Source organism: Aulonocara stuartgranti (genome assembly GCF_965226115.1).
Source record: "Aulonocara stuartgranti genome assembly, chromosome: 16".
NCBI lineage: Eukaryota > Metazoa > Chordata > Actinopteri > Cichliformes > Cichlidae > Aulonocara > Aulonocara stuartgranti.
The window spans coordinates 26,417,238-26,434,031 of NC_138952.1; the positions used below are offsets into that span (position 1 = coordinate 26,417,238).

At 41.5% G+C, this 16,794-nt stretch overlaps 1 protein-coding gene across 2 annotated transcripts in view; it reads left to right on the forward strand.

The window, feature by feature from the left end:
* Positions 1–16,794, forward strand: part of itgb5 (integrin, beta 5) — a 44,886-nt gene that overhangs the window by 24,917 nt on the left and 3,175 nt on the right. For both annotated transcript variants that reach the window (XM_082507650.1, XM_082507649.1), the window contains exons 12-15: positions 12,124–12,346; positions 13,436–13,536; positions 15,735–15,854; positions 16,495–16,661. In XM_082507650.1, coding sequence (XP_082363776.1) covers positions 12,124–12,346; positions 13,436–13,536; positions 15,735–15,854; positions 16,495–16,661 — 611 coding nt within the window. The remainder of the gene's footprint in view (positions 1–12,123; positions 12,347–13,435; positions 13,537–15,734; positions 15,855–16,494; positions 16,662–16,794) is intronic.

Below are 16,794 nucleotides of genomic sequence, written 5' to 3' on the forward strand. Positions count from 1 at the left end.
ACTTTGTTTCAGACAAAAGATGAACTGAAGTTCTGCCACCAGATAAATCAGGATTATTTTGGACATGTAATCAGAGTTTTAGTCTGTAGCTATAGCAGAGTATAAGAATGCAAATTTGGACGTGGAAGAAAAAAAAATAACAGTAGGATGACTAATATCTGTCCTGCAAAGACAGTTTAATTCAGTGGCTGTGTTTCTCATTAATGTTTTATGTGTCAGTACTTGAACATGCTGCAATTAGTGTGCCTGGTGTTCATTAAAGCTGGGCCAGCAGCCATACCACCAGTTAAAGGGTCACAAGCAACACCAGTCTCATGGCTACAAAGAAATGATTAAAAGTAATGCTACTGTACATATTTCTGACACTTTGATGTCAGTTTGAGTGTTAGCGGAATGCTAGTATCCATTCGACTATTGACTAGGAGCAACATTTTTATCATGCGCTGAATTTATGCCAACATTTGAGTTAATTCTCTGTGAACTGTTCTGTGTCTGACTGATCAAAGCTACATACCCTGCACCTGGGAACCTGCTCTAATTTCTCACACTCTGAGGTAAAACAAACACCGGACGACTCCTCCCTCTTCTTTGAGACTTGACTGAACTTGACCGCTGCAGACGAAGACCTCAGATTTCTGCTCTGAACTACTATAACACAGATGCACGGGATCACACACTCTGTGGCTGTAGCTGGAAGAACACAGCTACAGGATGGACTTATAGATTAAGTCCTTTAACCAAGTGTTGATATCCAAAATGATCTGTGTGCAATAACTAAAAGGTTATTAACTAAAAGGTAAAAAAAAAAGCTTTTATTGAAGTGCAGTTTTCAGATTTATATGCTCTTCACGTGTTAAATACTAGTCCAAAAAAACCCAGATAAAACCAGAGTAAAAGTCACTAGCAAAAATTTTCTTACGTATGACAGCACTGGATCTGTGTTATTTTTCATTTTGAGTGATCATGTGGGAAAATAACACACAAACACAGAGGAAGATTTTCCAGCTGTGTTTGGGGCTCACTCTGAAGTCTGGCAGGGGTAAAGCTAGCTCAGCCTCTTGGGTGGTTTGTCAGTTAGAGGTCACTGCTTCAGCCCCTGGGTTAATATCCTTAAGCTAAACAGCTGAGTGTGGGATGAATACAAGAAATCAGCTTGGTTGTTGCTGGGTGCATGCTGTGCCATCCACACAGTGCTGGGCGGAGGAGAAAATAACCACAGAGCAGCTTCTGAATTCAGATTTGTGTCCGGCAGATTCCAGTAACTGGAGCCTTCTGATGCTGATTAGAAGGTGATCTGTTGCTGATATGTATTCTCACACACGACAAATGAATGACAGGAGGACTTCCAGGGCTGGAGGCAGTGCTAGAGTATGCCAAGTGAAAGTAAATAAAAACAGAATGCAATGATTCTACAAAAAATACATTCACGAGTTGTGGAACAATTTCAAAATAATGTTCCTCAATATAAAAATACAACTCTGAATATCTCATCACCAACAGTACACGAGATATCAAGATTCAGAGATTTTGGAGAGAGGACAGAGCTCAATCTCCCCTGAGCTCCGGAACCTCATACGGCACTATACGTGAAATCAGCCGTGATTCTGTCATGGAAGTCAGTGCACTGACTCACACCACTTACTGTGTTATCTTCAAATCCAGCTTAAAGTTCTACCGTGCAAAGATCAGCTGAATTCAAATCTTGAAATAGTTTTTGAAGAGCCTGGGTGCTGTTGTTTTTAAATGCTGCACAGTGGCAAACATGACATGTTGCTACCATCAAATTTAAAATGTGCTAATGGGGTTTTTTTGGTTTGTTTTTGTTTTTTAAATAATGCATTTTCTCATGCATAACGGCCCAACTTTTAAAGTTCATGTAGTATTTTATTCACTGTTTAAAAGCATCACATTTTTTAGGTGTGTGTGATGAGAGATGTGTATACCTTTTCTCATGATCTTCCTACACTGGAGCCACATATACGTGACTGATAATAAGAAAAAGAAGAAGCCGGTCTGTCTTTTTCTTTCCGTGTCTATGTTGTGTCTTAGTGTGAGTAATGTTGATCGATGCAGAGTCATTCTATGACTTGCAGTCTGAGGAGAAGAAAAGTAAAGACTGTTTTCATGGTTGATAATGATTGTTGTCATCTGTGTGCTGTTATTCACATAATAATCCCAGCTATCTGTAATTGCTGCATGCTCTGATAGTTTTAGCGAGCTCTGCAACAGGCTGCATGTCTTACTTTACCTTTATTCTTCTTTTACTGGAACTCTTAAAACAGCCTCACGAAAGAGGAAGTTTGGTCTCCTAAGGTTTTTACTCCCCCACATCTCATAGAGACCAAATACTCTGTTTATTCCTGTTGATGAACTTTGCTTAGCTCAGCATACATGAGAGAGCTTGTCTTGGCCTGCACATTTTAACCCTTTACAGCCGATTGGAGCGGGCACGCTCTGTTTTGCGTAACTATTTTTAAATCCCGGTAGTACTGCAGCCACGTAAGCTAGCGCAATAATTTTTTTTGCATATGAAACTGGAGGAGTTGTACTTACATCTTATGCCATCAGCTTGTCCTAGGTCACAGTTTCCTTCCACATATAGCTTTGCAAAAACTGCATAAAAATCACTTGCAGCAACAAAAACATGATATTCCAGAAACACGCTTCGCCGATCCATCAGCTGTTTGTAACACTTCCTACGTCCATCAGCGTGAACTATCACATAACCGCATGACCTGCCCGAAACCGGAAGTGATGTCATTTTGCGGAAATGTAGTTTTTTTTACCATCGTACCTCATGAGCTTATACTTGTGTTTTTAAAAGTTATGTTTGAGTTTATGACTTTCTGTGTCGTTTCTGGGATGCTTAGGACTCATATTCCACTGCTGGAAATAGTTTATTGTGGTGCATATGCTGTTATTTTGCAAATTTGCACTATAATATTTATATTCGTTTTTCCTGCAGTATATAAAAATTGGTGTATTTCAAAAATAAAACTATGAAGACACTCAAAATAAATTTCCTGTGGTGGGAAACTAGTTTCTCCAACTTTTTTGTATTTACAGTTTTGAGGGATAAGCCTCTTAAATTTCTCTAACTAGAAATATATGTTAAAAAAACAAAAACGATTTTCAATTTTTTGTAGTTTATTACACTTTTTTGCAATTTATGTAATTACTATGCACCTAATGCAGACATATTATTAAAGTTTGGGCTATAATGGTTGTATTGATGTATAGCAACTTGAAATGCTCCCAAAAATGGCTCCACAGCATGTAAAAATATAATATAAGCTCTGGCGAACTTGGTTCTATGGTAGGTCTTAAAGGGTTAATAGCATACATATTTTAGCTGTTTGACCCGCTCACTCAAACACTCACACAAAGATACGCTAGCAACATTGTTTAAACTGCCTTTTAAATAGAAGGCCTATTGACTAGAAAATGGATCCCATACTGAAGTAAAGATGTATCAGATGGTTGAATCTGAGAGAGAATAACTGTGCTCTGACAGTAGTGTGGCCTGTGACACCTGTAAAGCTCATTTTGCTGACTTAAAGTTTGACGTGTGCTTATTCTGTTGTGTTTCTAGGAGATGGATGGAAGTGTTGATACCAGTCTCTGGTGTGAGTAGTAGTGCTGTAGGCCGTGTCTGCAGCTGTAACATTTCCTGGCAGAAAAAATACGAGTGACTGCCTGGAGTGTGCTGTACTGTATATTGTCACAGTGATTGTGACAAGCCAGCAGCAGACATGCTGCCCAGATAAAGTGCAGTACTTGTGTACAGAAAGAGTAGAACGCGCACGGGCACAAATGTTGAGAGCGCGAGCAACACATTGCGGGCAAGCGCAAAAACTGAGTGAGAGGGGCTGCTAGTGTGTGTGTGTGTGTGTGTGTGTGTGTGTGTGTGTGTGTGTGTGTGGATAATAGCAAACACTGAAATACATATTTTGCACGCAGAAATTAATTTTGTTCACTCAAATTTAGCTTTTCTTCGCTCAAAATAAATTTCTCCTCAGAATACAACAGTTTCACCTGTAAATTCTTTTTACGTGTGCTCAGAATAGTGGCACAAAAATAACGTCATATCCCACCTGCTCTTGTGTTTTGCTGCTGCAGTCACACTGCACAAGGCTGAGGTTGTCACTGTTTAGGCTTATAAATCATCAAGTACTCTTGAGTTTAACAGTTCTTTCATGTCACTGCATATGACTTAAATTCATGGAACCCACTGACAGTTTCAGCCTTTAATATTTGTTGGTCTCTGGAAGTATTTCATTCCTCCTGCTCCAAATTTCCACATATAGACAGAAGTAACTTGGTGTGTTTGATCTTTTCCTCTTATCTTGTGAGAACAGTGTGTCTCCCAGATCCTAGCCATGACAGAGGATTAAAAATGTCACTGAGGGTGTTTAAACCGTGACAGCAGTGATAAGTGATAACATGTTTTCATTTCTACTCACTGGGGACACAAACTGAAGCCTCGTCGGCACTTTTGCTGCTCACCGACTCCCTGCAGTCACTCCAGATGTTTCACAGGACCCTCTTAGAGGATTTGTCTGCTGGTGATACTTTACAGTTTTTGTTACTGTCATGAAATCATCACTACTGCCATTTTGTGTCTGGCAGGGCGACATTTGCTGACGTGTAATTGATGTGGCTTGGTTTCAATGAACCATAAATGGGGAGAAACGTCTACCAGGCCCATCCTCTAAACAATAACCGTGTGTTCTTGTAAGCCCGTTTTAGAGTACAGTCAAAGAACCCTTGGGAATATTCCTTTCAGCACATTGAAACCTTGAACTCACAACACGAGCAGCTTCTGTTTAAAATAAGACACATTCCGAGGCCAGTCTGAGCCTGTGACTAAACAGTAATCTTATCCTACAGCCTACTGTGTCATTAAGATGAATGGTTTACAGAGATATTGTTCTCCTGTCAGAGCACTCATTTAAAGTGGTACACTCATATTTTGAGGTTCCTTCCCAGGGTCAGGGAGGTGCTGCCTTGCTGTGATGGATTTGTCTCGTCTCTGAAATGAGTGTACAGAGCACTCTGTCATTTGCTTCTTCAAATGATGTCAAACAAAAGAAGTGCCACCACAGGCATCATGTAAGATAGTTATCAACTTAAATGTTGTTATGCATAGATTGTATTTCTTTTAGTACTTTGTATTCACTGTAAGCCGAAAAAAATTGACCCAGAACTACTTTTGTGGGTCCTCTGGTTTTAGAATAAATAATACTTTAGATCAAACGTGGAAGACAGGACTACACCCAGACTGATATTTGGTCATTCAAAATCCTACATATCCAGTTTATTTTATGTGTGTTTTGTTGTTTTCGAGTGGCGTCCAGTCTGCAAACTATACAATATCAACACATGTTTGAAGGGTGTTTCTTTAGGGTCTTCTTTACTTTTTATTTTTTATTTTTCAATGATCGGCCATTAAAAATACCAATGCCAGTATACTGGCAGATAACTAGCAGAGCAGTCCTTCAAGGTCTGACACCTCCCAGCAGGATCAGGTGTTTTTTGGACAGTCACCTATCAGGTGCTGTTGGGGATAAAGGGGTAGGATCCTGCGTGGTAACGACTAGATATAGTGTAGGTGGATGAATCTTTGGGGACAGTACTATTCTGGTATCCAGCTTTGGGGATCCTGAGTGAGGAGCACTGGAAGTTCTGTGCGGAGCAGCCGTGAATCGCTGCCAGGGTTTCCACCTAAGAATGAGTGGCTGAGTCATGATTGGAGAAATTAAAGAAAAATGACTGGCACTACCTGCTCGTGGCAGTACTCATCATCACCCATCAGATCTAAGTGTGGGCTCGTGGGTGATTTGAAGGTCATTTGGGAAGATGGGGAAAACCTAATGCTGGAATTTGACTGATGTTTTTGAAGGAAAGGACGTGTGTGGGTCACCATTTTTTTTCCAAAAATGACGAATAGGTATGTCAAACATTAACCTTCTCCTCTCTCCAGCATGCAGTTTTTAAAACTCTTCTGCGCTGTCCCCTGCAGTATCCTAAAACACTGCGCTGAACTCAGCGGTGAGCGGAGTGCATGCCGACACTGGGAACTGGGCCCAAATTACCCTCCGTTGACTGGTTGTGGCAGCTTTACCTGGTGGAGATGTTGCTGGGATATGAATGAGTTTTGTTTTTACAAAGATTTCTTACTAGCTTTTGTCTCCTTTGGCTTTCTGTGTTCGTCTTTTTTGGACAGTATCTCATCTCACAACAATAAGCGCTTCACTGGTACATATCCTCTTTAGCAGCATGCTTCTTCTGTTTTTGTTGTTTAATAAAAAGGAAGTGTCTACGTCTGTATTTAAAGTCAAGAAATAGTGCCAGAGGAGGCTATTTTTTTGACATCCTGTACTGTGCAGATTTATAGCACATGAATGGATAACATGCTTTGAAAAGATGTTTCACACTGTGGATTTTTTGGTTCTATCTTTACTTTAATTCATATTTTTGTATCAACTTTATTTAGAACATTTGAACTCAACTATGCCAATTATGTACTGCAGGATATCCCACAGGAAATGGAGCCTCTCCAGAAGGACACTTTTTACCTCCACTTTTCTTTTTCCAAGGCAAAATAGCTTTCTACCACAAACATTTCCGATATTTGGTGAAGCCTTTGCACAAGACCACAATATAGATTCAGACTGCAACTGGAGACGTTGGAGGTTGCCGGCTTCGTTTTCCTTCCAAACATCACAGCCTCTGGGACACAGGCTCCTCTTTGGCCACTGCTGCAGGAAGTGACTGTTTCTCTCTCTGCAGTGGGAACCAGAGGGAGTGTTTCAGTCTTCCTCCACTCCTGCTGTAGGCTGCCACACCATATCACACATTCACTGCATTCCTGCCGAGGGTTACTGAGTTCAGTTTGTTGACCTCCAGACTAGAAAAAGAATCTTGGCTCGATGTAAAGCTGATGCTTTCCACTTAATGGGACAGCTAATTGCTGCTTGATGTTGCTGCTGCTGTCATAAACTGTTTGGTTTCATCTTCAGAGCTTATGGCATCATTTGAAGGCTTTCATTTTGAGCCAAATGTTCAAAGTGTCAGAGTATTGAGTAATTCCAGCTCACAGATCTAGAAATAATGTCCAGCTGTTCAAAAACAACTGGAACTACAACTGCAACCATCTCATGAATTGTACATCTGTGTCGAGTCCATCGTTTTCTCTCTCTCTCCTGTTTTCCACCCACAAAACACGCAGAGGGAGGGAGAGGCTGATGTGTCAAATCCTTCTTTGTACACTCTGGTTTGCACAGACATGCACAACAGTTCTCCAGATGGCCAAACAATTCACTCTGTGGACTTTTTATTTGTCTGTGATGCTTTTATTGAGAAACATTAGTTGAGCTCCCGTTTAAAGCCCAAAGCTCCTGTTGTCTGTATGATATGATGGAAGAATTATCCTTCTAAAAATACCCCAGAAGCTCATTTCCGTTTATATAATCTCCAAATATTTATTTAAGCTCGTTTACAATGTGATGTCACTCTCTCACAGCAAAAATAATATGCACAGGCCCTCACAGGCTACATGCAATGTTAGGATCTACTCTTGATCCTGTCATGCCTATAAAAGCCACCAGTCTGACAGAAGGGACTAATTATTTATTTTATTTGCTTGTTTTCAGCCTTTGTAATCCTTCCAAAGATATCCCCCTGATGTTTATACTGCATATTATATGCTCCAGTGTTATGAGAATATGTAATGCAGCGTATTGTGGTGTGAGATGATCGTATACTCCTGTTTTTGAGGATTTCTAAAGAATAATTATAGGTGCGCTTTTTTTTTTCTTTCTTACCTGTCTAATATTTTACTAAGAACTGTAATAGCATTTTTGTATAAATTCGAGTGAGTCTTAGGCCATGCTACATTAGCTTATGTCTCTGCACCACTCTGCAAGTATATCTATACAATACTAGATGGCAGTGTTATTACCATGCTATGCGGATCTATTCAGACCTCAAACACTTTGCATTTACATAAAAGATGAACTTACGTTGTTGGTTTGCTTTGGTGAGGCTGAAGCAAAAGGCCAGAAGGAGGTGACTCACTGTTGTATAGAAATATAGGAAAACATGGGAAATATTGGAGAACAGCCCTTGATTTCTGAGCTCAGTGAACACTTTTCTGATGAGTTTATAGTCTCAATCACCAGTTTCAAGTCTTGCAGAATAGAACACAAATCAACACATTCCTTTTTTCTTTTTTTTTTTTTTTAAATGGCTGTGGATCAGGAGGTAGAGTGCGTCCTGTACTAATCCAAAGCTTGGAGACCAAAGTATCATTGGGCAAGATAATGAAGCCTGAGTTGCTCCCAATGCATTTGTAACCGGACTTACGACTTATCATTAAGAATGACCGAACTCCACTAGCCAGTAGCAGAAGATCTAGGATCGGCAGGAGTCCAAGGTATAAACACCAATAAGGAGAGACCACACCACAATAGACTGTTCACAAATTTATTATATTTGACACACAGCAGCTGCAACAATGTAATGAAAAAACAATAAAATAAAATACAAAATATTTCCCTCAAAATAACAAACTAAATAAAAGTGCGCGCATACAGCTTTCTCTGAGTCAATTGTATGAATGGACAATGTCTGGTAACTGATGGATCGTTGGGGCCCGTTCAGTTTGTTTAACGTTTGTCCTACCACACTCCGATGAAGGAAGAAAGTTCGTAGTCCTGCAGGTATCTGAAGCTTCAATGGGAACGAAACTTTGGCTTCAATAAAACCTTGGCAAATCCTTTTCAATTTCGGGTTGGCTCGCCATCCAGTTAACTGGAACTGTGGAATCACTGCTCCTCGATGGGGCTTGCTTCAGACTGGGTCCGTCTGTCGAGTCATCCGTTGACAGGGTGAAACTCTGAACAACCAAAAACAACTGCAGCAGACTTGCTTTTAACTCCTAGCGATTCGACTTCGGGAACATTAGTTTCTCTGGCACATGGCATTATATGAACAGGAACGAAAATGGCAACACAGGAAATCATGTGATCAAGGTCAACAGCAAGGGTCACTGGGAGCTCATTGCTGATTGGCCAAGTTAAATGACAACAGAATCTTATTGGTCCACATCTTCCTTTAAACATAAAAGAAAAAAAGAAATGACTAAATTGTTTACATTATACATGAAAAAAAACTACTTTCCACTGCACTTTTTTTCTAGCTGGGCTACACATTCGTCAGAGACTGAATGTTAGAAGACAAAACACACCTAGATGTAGACAGAAATAAGGCCCAGGTGCCAATCTGCAGCTTCCCCAGCTTTCCTGTCAGTTCACAAAAAGAGAAAAAAACTTAGATCCTTTGTAATATGCCTTCACTAACCACTGGTTAGAGCTGGACCTGAGAAATGTTGAAAAGCAGACGCTTTCGCTGATTTTACTGCAGCAGTTGACTGCAAAGATGGGTAAAATTGTGAAAATAAAGATGTATGGTAGATTTTAGGCTAGTGCATTACAGTGAGCAAGATATAGACATATGTAGTATGCGTTCATGCTTCATTCATTCATGTGGTATTCATAGTCAGTAGTGTGAAGACTAGAACACTATTCTTTCCATTTTTTGTTTTTCCTTTCCATTTTGAATTTCCTCTAATCTTCTTATGGGAATCGGGCAACATGAGGGAGTATAAGTAATAAGTATTTGACGGCCTGAGATGGTGGTAACGAAACAGAAAGCAGCCTAATGTCAGAAATGAAAAGTCTTGGATGTCTCCAGAACAACTCCTTCCTCTTCCTCATTTTAACTCATCTTGGCTGCTGTTCCAGGCTGACAGAATGTCTCGAGAAACGTCATGGAAAAGTTGCAAGCTAAAGGGGAAGGTCACAGCTCTGAAGGATCTGAACACTTTCCATGTTCCCTCCTCCGCTACAGCTGTGTTTATTGTGAGTACTGCTTAATCTCACAGCAGAGAAGAAGAAGTGAAACAACTTACCAGCTAAATCACAAGACGGAATGGCAGGATAAAGAGCATGTGCACTTGCTCCAAACATCTGGTTCAAGGCATATGGTGACGGTTAGCTGTTGTAGACTCGTGAAGTGTTGATCGCTGGTATTTTCTTCTGTCGGCACGCCAGTTCATTTCACGATTGGTGCAGTGGTTTAAAGACTGTCAGCATCTAGGAAAAGAAGCGGTGCCTAACATATGACGAAACAAAGACATCTTTAACTTGGAGTTTGGCCAATTTTAAGCTTGTTTAAGTTGAGCATGAACATCTAGCATGAATTTGTCTTGTTGCATAGACTTTTATAAAAAGATCCCCACATAGCTGATCTTCTTCTTTTCTTTATTTATTTAAAGAAAAAAATTGCAGCCATGCAGTGTGATGCAGAAAACAACATTTGTATACAACAGGAAATTCCAAAAGCTCAGTCATAAGCGCTGGGAAAGAGCACAGACATGAATATTTCACATAAATATTAGAGGAGTATTTGCACACAGCAGATCTATTAGCAGCTCGCCAGGACATGTTGAATGAGAACACAGCTACACTTCTTTTATCCTCCCCATACTGTCAGGAAAAGATCCCAGTTCGTGCCCTCTGAATGCCCACAAAGCAGCGCAGTCATCTAAGGACACGTTCCCAGTGTTGGTACTGTGAGTCAGCCACATGCCACTCATCGTGGTAGCCTCCAGTGACTGAGGGCTAGGAGTGGTGCTCTAAACAAATTTCATTTGACTGGTCTCAGGTTTTCAACCTTGAGAGAAAAAAACATGCACAGTTCTGCAGCATGCACTGAATAATTAGGAAGTGTTTAGACAAGAATAGGAAGAATTTACTGCATGTCTGTGATTCCAGACAGTGTGTTGCACAACCCTGACCACTTGCTTGATGATTAGAAAAAATGTTTCCTCTTGGTTTTGAGAAGTCTCTGTGTCCTCTTTCAGGATCTGGCTGCAATCAGAGGCTCAGTTTTTCCTCCTGGTAGTGTCTGATGTTGACTGGCAGTATACTGTGATTGTCTTTCTTGACTGCCAGGAGAGCCCCTTTGACAGAAGTAGGAACCACTCCTACAGTGATTTCATTTGTTAGTGACCCAGTTATTTCTTAGTCTCCACAAATAACTGTCTTCAGTGTTTTTTCCATTTTAACGGCTTTGAAATAGGAGGACTGGAAAAGTCAAGTGTTTAATGTACCAGCCTACTCGATTAACGTGCTACATAAGAACCAGTCCATTCCTTTTCTGTTGATAAAGTCTGTATTGGTATAGTTTGCCTACAGTATGTCCTTCCTCTTTCTTATCATTCTCTGGGAGCAGATTCATGAATTTGGTCTTTGTGGAGGGTCTTGGAACAGCGGGTGTGAAATCAGCTTGTCAGTAAGGCTTCTTTGATTGCAGCTGCTGTCCTCCTTATATCAAGGAGTCTTCTTGTCTCTGACTGCTCTCTCTTTACCACAGGCTGTTCTTAGACAACCAAACCAAATCAGAGTTATAGCAAGAGCTAGAGCCCGTTCTCGGACTCATTCCAGTGTTGATAAGTCAATGAGTGCAGTACAAACAGGGCAGTTTGCTCAGTGCTGGTAGGAGAAGAGCATGATCAACACTGCAATACTCCAGATGTTTCAGTTTCCCACTGTTGCAAAGGAGAAGCAAAACCACCTCTATGAACTGTCAGCTAGACTCTGTATATGTTGCTCAATCTCATGTCACACGTGAAGTTTAGCCAGCGGCTTCTAGTGTAGTTTTTGTTCCTCTAGCTAAATCTAAGTCCTTCAGTTCTTAGACTTAGCCAGTAATCCACTCTTCAATGATATTCAAGTTTGCCAACAAAAGCATCTCAATATATTTCCAAAGCCATGAAATGAATCGCATAAAACTCCAATTTTTGCTTTTTATGAGGGTTGCTAATTATAGGGATCTATGTCCAGAAAACCTTTTACCCCACAGCTCTAAGAGGCCAATGGGGTGTTGTCATCACCCTGCTGGGCGTTCAGGTGGTATGGACGCCCAAAATTGAATGTGACCTAGGTGTTTCAAACTCAGAGCATCTGCTAAAAATATCTCTTATCACATACAGTGTCCGAGCTGCCTCGCTGTAACATTGTTTCTCTGCTGACCTGCTGTGTGTTCCTCTCACGGCAGGTCATGGTGAGTGTCACTGTGGGGAGTGTAAATGCCATGCCGGTTACATTGGCGACAACTGCAACTGCTCGACGGAGACATCGGGCTGCATTTCAGATGACGGGCAGATGTGCAGCGGGCGAGGCAGCTGTGTGTGCGGCCGCTGTCAGTGCACTGAGCCTGGAGCCTTTGGAGAAACCTGCGAAAAATGCCCCACTTGCCCCGATGCCTGCGGCACAAAGAGGTAAGTGCCGTGCTGCGGTTTATACCTGTGGTTTACACAGTCCAAGTTGGAGCTTTACCTGCTTGTTTGGGTTGCTAATATCCGCTGATAGATGAGAAATAAGGTGGAAAATTGAAACCTTCAGGCTGTCTGCAACTGTAAGCTCCAGGAAAAGCTCTAAGTAGTCTAAAACCAAGACCTCACATACCTCTCTCACTTGAAGACTGATCAGAAAACTCTTCCCATGCCTTCAAAGCTAACTCTCTTGTCATTTGTGACCTGAAGACATGAAATCATTTGTCTGCTGTTTGAACTCGGATCACTCCGTGTAGCAGCTCGAGCTTTTGATGGAACTACAGTTTCCTCTCAACAGGCTTCCTGTGAGAGATAAAGTTTAGTTGACAAACTAATGTTGTTTTTATTGTGCAAAAGCGCAAGTGCTGGTCAGAACTGATTTAAAAACAGGATTTTTGCTTCCATAGTGGAAGTCAAAGGCATCACTGTGCATTTGCTGTGCCAGAGAATTGATGACATTTCTATAACTGGACAATCAGTGGTCCAATCCCTGCTTCTTTCAACCTCTGTGTCGAAGCATCTTCTGACATGATACATAGAACAAGTTTTGCCTAATCCATCCACTGGAGCCTGCTGGGCATAATGCTTAGAGGCATATAAGAATAGTGTTGTATCGATCTCTTTGTGAATGGGTGTCTTGTAGTAAGAAAGCGCTTTGAGCTCTCAGAATAGAAAACCATTTCTTTTAAGAACCAAATCAAGTTTAAAAGCAGCGTTTAACAAACTTGAAGCATCTGTGAAAGGTTCCTGTAACCTGCACCAGCAACAGTTCATGCACTCATCAGGTTCTTTGTTCTGTGTGCTGCACGGCTCACTTGCTGTTTAGTCGCAGTTTGTAGTAGAGACAGTTCCAGTGTTTTAGCAGAGCACAGTGGGGCACTTTCGACAGCTGATGTAGCAGAGCAAAAATAACAAACTGAAGCACAGTAACAATGTCATATGATTGGCTTTTGGGTTGAGTGATCTCTGCCTCCTGAATGTAGATATAAAAATGTATGCATATGTTTAGCGTGTCTTTGCCCTTCTCTGATTCAGGGAGTGCATTGAGTGCCGGCTTTTCAATTCTGGAAGGCTTGCGGACAATGAGACTTGCCAGCGACAGTGCAAGGATCACATCATCCCTGTGGAGACTCTCAGTGAGTAAACACAAATACACACACACACACGCTAACACAGAGACCAACTTGCTGGCAGAGAAAAGTATTCACATCTGTAGCATCTGCAAAAGTTTCATTTTTCACATTCTGCATACTGTTTATTGTTGTTACTGTGGGACTTTGCTAAAGTAATTGTCTGACTCCCACTAGTGAGGCACTATTAACACCTGATGTAATAAAGTACATTCAGATGCTCAACAGCCTGAATGCACGCGCAAGGACTTTTCCATTCCAGGAAAAACGATATTTTAAATATCAATACATAGAAGAACAGCTCGAAGTGATCTTCTACCTTTAAGCTTTCATGAGAAGCAGGATACATACACCAGACAGAAACGACTGAAGCAGCAGAGCTTGAAGCGGCTTAACTGATTAGCTGAAAGTGAAATAGTTGGCCATCTTTTATATACAGTCTATTTTAAAAACAAATTATAGGAAAATTCAAGTTTGTATTTTGGCAACAGAAGTGACCATTTTAGCAAATGGAGGGACTGGACTGTTTGATTGGACCTACAGTATTTTATTTCAGCCAAGAGTGCATTCGGCATGGACAGATGAAGTATAGTACATGTCGAGTCCTGACAGGTGTTTACGGGATTGTCTAAAGTAACGTTTTTAGTTCCAGGTACTTTGGATGGACATGTGACATGTCACAGCTGATTTAGATTTGTGCTGTGAGTCTCTGACTCTATGCAATAACCTGTAAAAGTAGCCAACTTTGTTACCAGCATTCATGCTTGTGCGTGTTGTTTCATGTGTGGTGCAGCCTCGATAAGAAACAAATAAAATGTTTGGTTCCCACTCTTTGTTGTTGTTTTGGTTTGGCTCTTTTTCATTTTCAGAGACAGACACATTTGTACTTCCCTCAGGTGCATTCTGATCGTTTCAGCAATCTCCCTCGAGGAATATGCCGACCACTGGGAATTCTTTTATCGAGGCTGTGATTGTTCTTCCTGTACTAGGACGATAGCCGTTATTCTTTTACTGATAAATTTAAAAACAGTGTAGTTACTTTTCCACGTCAGCTTACATCATATTATGTGGCAGGGTTTTGGAGCTTTCTGGTTCCAGTAGCTTAACACAGAAATCCCCTGTTAGCATCTACAGGTGCTACAGCCTCTGAGTTTCTTTTCTAGTATGGCTGTCACCTCTGTTCCACTCTCTGTGGTTGTTTGAGGCTTTGCTGCTTGCACCCTTTCTTTTTTCACACCTCTGTGATTGCTAATGAAAGCACACCCAGTGCTCAGCGGTCAGGCTTGGCCTCGTGTTTATGTTATTATGTGGAAGACGGCGGTCTGGACCTGTCGCAGCTCCACACAGCAGGCAGCTACACCATCTCGTCTACAACCCCTCATTTGGTTCAGAGTTCAGTCTATTTTAGAATCCAATCCTCCGCTGACACCTACCTTCTCTACAGGGAGAATCCACCCGCTAAACAAACCAAACCTGCAGTGCACTGCCTGTCTCGTGGTTCATTGTAAAAAGCCAGGGGACACCATCCAAAATGTTTGGCAGTGCATCTTTTTTTTTTCCTCACAGCCTGGTGCTGAACACTCGGGGGAAATGTGAAATGTTTTAAGTGGCACTGTGACACTGCATGGCCTGAGTCTGTGTTTAGCCATAGAGACTATTATATTAGCATTCCATATTGGCCCAGCATGGCCCTGGCCCAGGTCTGATGTGTTTCATAGCATTCTCTACTAGTTCAGCCATCTGACTGCCCTTAATGGTCTCCACATGTACATTCCAGATACTTTGTGCATGAACTAGAGGAGCAGGGGCTGATGGGAGGGGTGGACCAGGACGGAGTGACCTCATCCTCCCTTGTGAGGTTTTGAATCTGGTCAGATAATGATGATCGAATGCAAACAATGGCAAACAGAATGTCAGCATATCAGTCAAGGCTGTCTTTTTTGTTGTTGTTGTTTTTAAATTGTGACTTCACAGCAGAGACATTGACCGATGTGTTAAACATTCATAAGTGGTTCCGTTTGCCCCTGAGCGTGAGATTCCTCTTGGATGTCTTTTGTTCCAGTATCTGAAGCCAAACCTTAATAGTTTTTTATAATATCAAAGTCTCGCTTTGTTAGAACAGCAGTAGAAAGTGAGAAACTTGCATTTATTGAAAAATGTGTCTGTGTTTTCTCCCACCTCCCATCTCTCTCTGTCGTGCTTAGAAACTGACGAGCCCGGCGCTGTGCTTTGTTTGTACAAGACAGACGACGATTGTGTCATGAAGTTCACATATTCTGAGCACGCCAGCGGACAATCTATACTCTCAGCTCTTAAAGAGCCAGGTCAGTGCTACAAACAACAATACATAATGTTGTCTTTCCTGGGTTTTTTGTTTTGTTTTTTAGCAGCACTTGTTGGTAAATTTGACAGCTGGTAATGATCAGGTGCTTTTGGATTGTACGTAGGTATCAGCTGCTTGATTTTCACCACCATCTTTAAAGATTCTGGGTTCATTGCTCCCAACCTTACCTCACATTATTCCCCCTCAGTGGTTACAGACAATGAACCTGTCACTACAAAGGAAGCTTAAGAGTGTAGTACTGAGTGACTGTCATTCTATGTCCAGAGTCAGGGGTGTCGAATTTATTATTTTTGGTCTAATTTGTTTTTACAAATTGAACCAAAAACAACTAGAAATTTTCAGGCTGTACAGGTGGATTAAAACGGTCATATTCAATACAAACATTTGTTAACATTACTGTTACTCAAAATAAAAGACTGACTGCAGTGGGGGATGTCAACTGTTTCATGTTACCTGAGTTCGCTGTCTCCATTTACACACTGGCTCCAGAAAGTCCACACGTCTATTTTTAAGTGGGCAGAGTGACACCCTGGCCCTCTTGCTGTGTTTTCAGTGCCGCCTTAGCTGTGACTTAAGTTAAGTGAGCTTGTGTTAAATGTTGTTTCCTGTGCCTGCTTCAGAGTGCGTCAGGGGACCAGATGCCCTGATGGTGCTGGTGGCAGTGGTTGGGAGCATCTTGTTGGTAGGACTGTTGCTGCTCGCTGCCTGGAAGCTGGTCATCACTATCCACGACCGGCGTGAGTTTGCCCGCTTCCAGAGCGCCCGCTCGCGTGCCCGATATGAAATGGTAAGGATGAGCCTAACTCATGAGTATTACAGCCCCATCATGTATACTAGCAATAAACTGAGGCTCATAGTTTGAGGCTGAAAAACCTCAGCACCTTCTATGTAGGTGAGATAAACCAAGCCAGTCAAGTAAA